At 42.1% G+C, this 5,044-nt stretch overlaps 2 protein-coding genes across 2 annotated transcripts in view; both read left to right on the forward strand.

Moving 5' to 3' along the window:
• Window positions 1-1,369, forward strand: part of LOC123171037 (protein transport protein sec31) — a gene marked incomplete in the record, with an annotated part of 2,466 nt that extends 1,097 nt beyond the window's left edge. Inside the window, 2 exon segments of the mRNA XM_044588706.1 lie at window positions 1-350; window positions 1,237-1,369. Coding sequence (XP_044444641.1) covers window positions 1-350; window positions 1,237-1,364 — 478 coding nt within the window.
• Window positions 1,370-2,185: 816 nt separating this feature from the next.
• On the forward strand, window positions 2,186-5,034 carry LOC123171038 (WD repeat-containing protein GTS1; the record flags this gene model as incomplete). Its single annotated transcript, XM_044588707.1, is given in 5 exon segments — window positions 2,186-2,246; window positions 2,817-2,884; window positions 4,180-4,350; window positions 4,582-4,745; window positions 4,903-5,034. Coding segments are annotated over 5 exon segments (596 nt in total), but the record flags the coding sequence as incomplete, so codon positions are not given.
• Window positions 5,035-5,044: the final 10 nt, after the last annotated feature.

Here is a 5,044-nt window from a genome sequence, read left to right on the forward strand (position 1 = left end):
GGCCGCCGCGTCCACCGCCTCGCACCAGTCGCCATGGCTACCAACCACCGCGGAGGCGACCGCTCCCTCCCTGATTTTAGGCGTCGCCGGCCCCCCTCCCCTTCCTTCCAAGCGCCGCCGACCGCTCCCCGCTGATTCCACACATCGCCACCCCATCCCCTGCTTCCACGCGCTGCTATCCATCTGCTTCCACCGCGTCGGCGGCTCGCTCCCTGCTTCCACTTCCATTCGCCGCCTCAGAACCCCGCACACTACCGCCCTCCCTTACCGCCTACAGCTCGCCGTGTGCAAGTTCGTCAGTCCAAGTTCTCCGGCGAGCTCGTCTCTGGTTTCGTTTTCCTTAACACTCGGTAAGGAAAAATGATCATTCAACTTCAAATATGTTTTGGACTGATCGTTCAAGTTCTTTCCTATAGAAGGTTCAGTGAGTTTTGTTCCTGAAAATGCACATATTTGGATTACGCCAATATATATGTATTTCTGAATTTGGCTCTTGTGTAACAGTTCAACATGTATTATGCCATCAATTCATAATGAAAAGGCAGTAAACAGTTCAATACTTGTATGTTAAAAATGTATCATTATAGAGAAACTTTCGTAGTAGTTCGATGGAATAAATCGCATCAGTTCTGACTCGGATCCGTTCTTGCCTACAATGCATTGAAAAGTCAATTTTTTTGCCTTTGTTCAGGCTTGAGAAGCATGTATCTCTAGGATATGTGCCATGTTAAACTTGAGTTGTTTTCAGTTAACACAGGCCGACTGTCTCTTAAGCCTAAACAAAATTTATTTATGTGAGAGACACCTGAATTGAAGTTGTTCCCAAGTAAAAGAAACTTCAACTTATTTGAGCACATGCTGGTTAGGATAATTTTGTAATTACTTTAGCTCTCGTCAATGATAACAGATCAAAAAAATTGGCTCCTCTTAGATGTAACTTGAAGAATGCTAGCGCTGAGGTTGGGCATTATTTATCAATGGTAACTTGTTCATAGGGCCGGCCGGTGGAAAATTTCCTAAGTTCAACTAGGTTGCTAAAGCTTCAGTCCAACTATGTTGCTTCTGCAATTTTCCTTATGGAGAAAATCACACTGAGGAACGCTCAAACTATGTTTCATCTTTGAACTTAAACGCGTTTGTTCTTCGAGCTAAAATTCCTAGAGCTTCATTAGTCCAACTTTTTGTGATTCTCGTACCTACTATTCAGAAATCACTGGTGAAAAACTCTGATTGCAGCAATGGCATGCTCCAAGCCCGCCGAGACTGAATCATTTGACACCAGTTCTCTGCACAGCGTGGCTCGACGTGCAGCCCGCCAGCTCCTTCGTGTACATCCAGACAAGATGCTGTGGTGTACAATTTAATGCATGAAGTAAGCCCATCAATTCGGTTTCATTTTCTGAATTTCTTTTGAACTTGTTGTCACTTAACTTTTACATGTATCTAGTTACGATAGTACTAACCAGATCAAGCTACTTCATTTCTTTAATCAAATTCTAGAACTTTTACATATCCGTACTGCTGCTGCTCCATACTCGTATTTGCTATTTCTTCTTATGTGTGCACTGAACTTCTAATACTATTCATGATCAGCTTCTAGTTTTTGCTCTATTAGGTGCTTCACTTCTACAAAAAAAAGGTTGGGTTATATAAATAGGACAAAGATGTTTGCTTTTTTTCCAGAAATGAAATGGTTGGACATGTATCGATGATGTAAATAAAGCTCTTCTCTTGTGTTGTTTGGAAATAAAATCACACAAGTACGTGGTTAAGTTTGTTTCAGTTCAGAGAAAAAAGAAACAAAGTTCAAAAAGAAAATTTGTGAGTTCACCTTCCATAAAGTTTGTAAGTACAGAGATACCACCTTGTTGTAGAATGTAAATATGTATTGCAAATTTGCAATTCAGGAATGGGTGTGTGTGTTTTAGTCTCTGCCTACAGAGTCGATATGTGTTTTTGTAGTGCTGGTAGTTGTAGTCTCCCACGCTCTTTGCCATCGTCAAGGGCGCATGTGTGACGTCCTCAGTCCAACCCCATGGCATCAGGGTGGTCGAGTTCGTCGCGACCAGCAGTCCATGGCTGTCGGCTTCAACTTTATTCCACCTAGGTGCTTTCACTTCTTTTTGGATGTTTTTTGTATGAATGTGCATTTTGGTTATTAAATTCAGTACAACGAAACACATGAATGCCCAACGCGCACCAAATTACTGATTCTTTTAAAAATCGGTTAGTAGATTTCGCCATTGGTTGGTCTACTTGTGTAAATCTGTCAGTTCATGACAAGTAACTTCGGATGCTAGAGATGTAGGATGTTTGTGTGAATCTTGCTTGTTTCAGAGAGAAAAAGAGTTTGTAGTTCCATAAGCATGGTGTACTGAACAACATAAGCATGGTGTACTGAACAACATAAACATGGTGCACAGCAGTTTGGCAAGAAAATTCACATCAGTTCAGGGGCGCCCGCATCACGACCTCGCCGTGCCACCACAATCTCTCCTTGATTCGCCACCGGACGAGCCCCTCCTCACACTTTGGCAAGCTGTCACTTCTTGCTCCTGTGCCTGGATCCCGTCTACTTCTCTAGGCCTAGAAGTTCTTGCTATTTCCCTGCAACAAAAAAACAATTCTATAAATTTGCTCCTGATTTCATTTAGTTCATGCTGATTTTAATTGAAAATCTCATTTTGTGATTGATTAAATTTTCGAGCACCATACTCCCATGATGTAGGTCTACCGTATTCCATTGCTGGACTATGCCTTCTACCGGCAGCCCCAGAACAAATCTCAAGTCTCATACTTGTTCCTATTTTTTGCAGGATGCAGCAAAAAGCAAGATTCACAAGTTCATCTTCTGGATGCTTTTCAGTACATCTACTTCCCGTTGGTAAGTCAAATTTATTCTCTGCTTCCATCTTCCTATAGTACAAACAGGTGCTTGTGGTTATGCCTGATAATGATGTTGTACACAAAATGGCTTATGGGATATGAGGATAATGTGTATACAAAATGATTTTTGGTTAATATTTTGTATGATCCATTTGACAGAAAAGATTCCTGTTATTTGTGGAGTTTATACAACTCTTCTGTCATCATAGCTTATTCATGTTGGTAGTCCAGGTGCAAACACAAAATTAAGTTCGTGTGCATCTACAGGGAAGGTTCGCCTACAAAATAGAGTTCAATTCGGTAAAAAGTAAATTTTACAGAAAAAAAATGTGCTTGAAAGTTCAACTACAGTCAATAAGAAAGTTCATACACTTTATTTTCAGGAGTGTACATCTTGCGCGTGCTGCTACTAATCTCAACTTATTGTCCAGTCATACTAGTACTGATGAATATCGAGTTGATGAAAAATGTAGTATTACATGATATTGTAGTACAAGACAATGCGCATGATAATGCTCAGGCTTGATGGTTAGATATTGTAGTCTCATAAATACATGATAATGCTGCCATGATCTATTAGATAACTCATCTCAGCATGATAATGCTGCCATGATTTATATAATTTTGTAAAGAAGATCTATATGTGCAAGTTATCTGATAAAAGAAAGAAGAAAATCCACTTGCAAATTTAGGGAAACATGTGTACCTTGAGAAGAGTTTACAAAATAAATGCTAGGAGGTTCATTTCGTGTTCGTTTAAATGTCTACAGTGCAAATGTGGAGGGCCGGTAAGTTCTACTACCAGTCTACGCCAAGTTCAGGGGCATTGCCACTAATGGAAAGGACAATGAACCAACGACGTCGGATCATAGGTCGAAGGAGGCCGGGTCAAGGCACCATGACTGGTTGTTGTTGTATCTTAGTGTCGTGCTTGTTGATGTGTTGACTAGCAGATCAATATATATGCATGTTGTTTGCTTTTGACATGGTAAAAATAAACTATTGGTACAAATTCTAGTTTCTATATGACAAAGTTCATTGAGAAAAAAAATCAGTTCAATGGATACGTTGTATCTGTTTATCACATATACTTGCGAAAGAGTTCAAAATGTTCTTTCCTTTCTGGAAATTACATGTGATTATTCATTTCTTTTTGGGCCATACAAACAACAATAACTCATTAGGCTTGTATGGCTGAATTTCTTTTCATTTGCTCGTATAACTGGAATGCATCTTTGCTTGTATTATCTCTTGTAACACTAAGATTTTTTTTTTATGTTGGCATGTCTTTAGGAGCGCCCTGGCCGATCACAGCCACCACCGCAGGCCGTTCAACGCCACCTCCGCAGGCGGTTCATCGCAAAAACAGCGACCTGGATCCCGCTGGTTCCCACCAGCAACGCCCGTTCGAGCACGTCGTCACTCTCCTGCTGCAGCGTGGCTCAGCTACTGCACTTGGTGGAGGTCAGAGCCTTTCCTCTAGTTTCCTCTAGTTTTGAACTTCATGGATCCTTGATTAGGCTACCAGTTAGTATTGTGGTACTCTGTTGCAAGAAAATTGTGGTACTCCGTTGCCACAATTTCTTTTTCTCCTCTCTTGGGAGAAGGTGCGATTTTTGGACATTGACATACATGCTGATTGTTCTTTCTGGGCGGTGTGTGCTGATTCAAGGGCGCGATGGAGGTTGGTAACAGGGGCGATTCGGCCATGGAGTTGGAGGCGGAAGTGAGCCTGTTCGCGGCGGCGACCTCCGGTTCCCCGGTCCCCGGCGGCGTGGCTCATCGGCCAGGCGGCTGGGCCTCAAGAACAGCATCCAGACCAACTTCGGCGACGACTACGTCTTCCAGATTGCTTCTTGGTAGGCAGATAAGAACAGAGAATGGTGTAGCTTCAGTCTAGCTTCCAGCAAGTTTTTCCTTCCCGTTGCTCATAACTGAATGAACCTGTTGATAAAAATACATGTTACAGTACTTGATATATATAGTTGCATCTAATTTCTTACATCTCATGACAAGCCAGGAGATCTCAACGCTCGCAGTGTCCCTGTCAACAAACGCACTCAAGTTCTATGCTCCAGCAACTGGACAGTATTTGGGGGAATGCACAGGCCATACGGGGAGTATCCATGAGATTGCCTTTTCAGCTCCGTCTTCGCTG

Source organism: Triticum aestivum, chromosome 7D, assembly GCF_018294505.1.
Source record: "Triticum aestivum cultivar Chinese Spring chromosome 7D, IWGSC CS RefSeq v2.1, whole genome shotgun sequence".
NCBI classification, from domain to species: Eukaryota; Viridiplantae; Streptophyta; class Magnoliopsida; order Poales; family Poaceae; genus Triticum; species Triticum aestivum.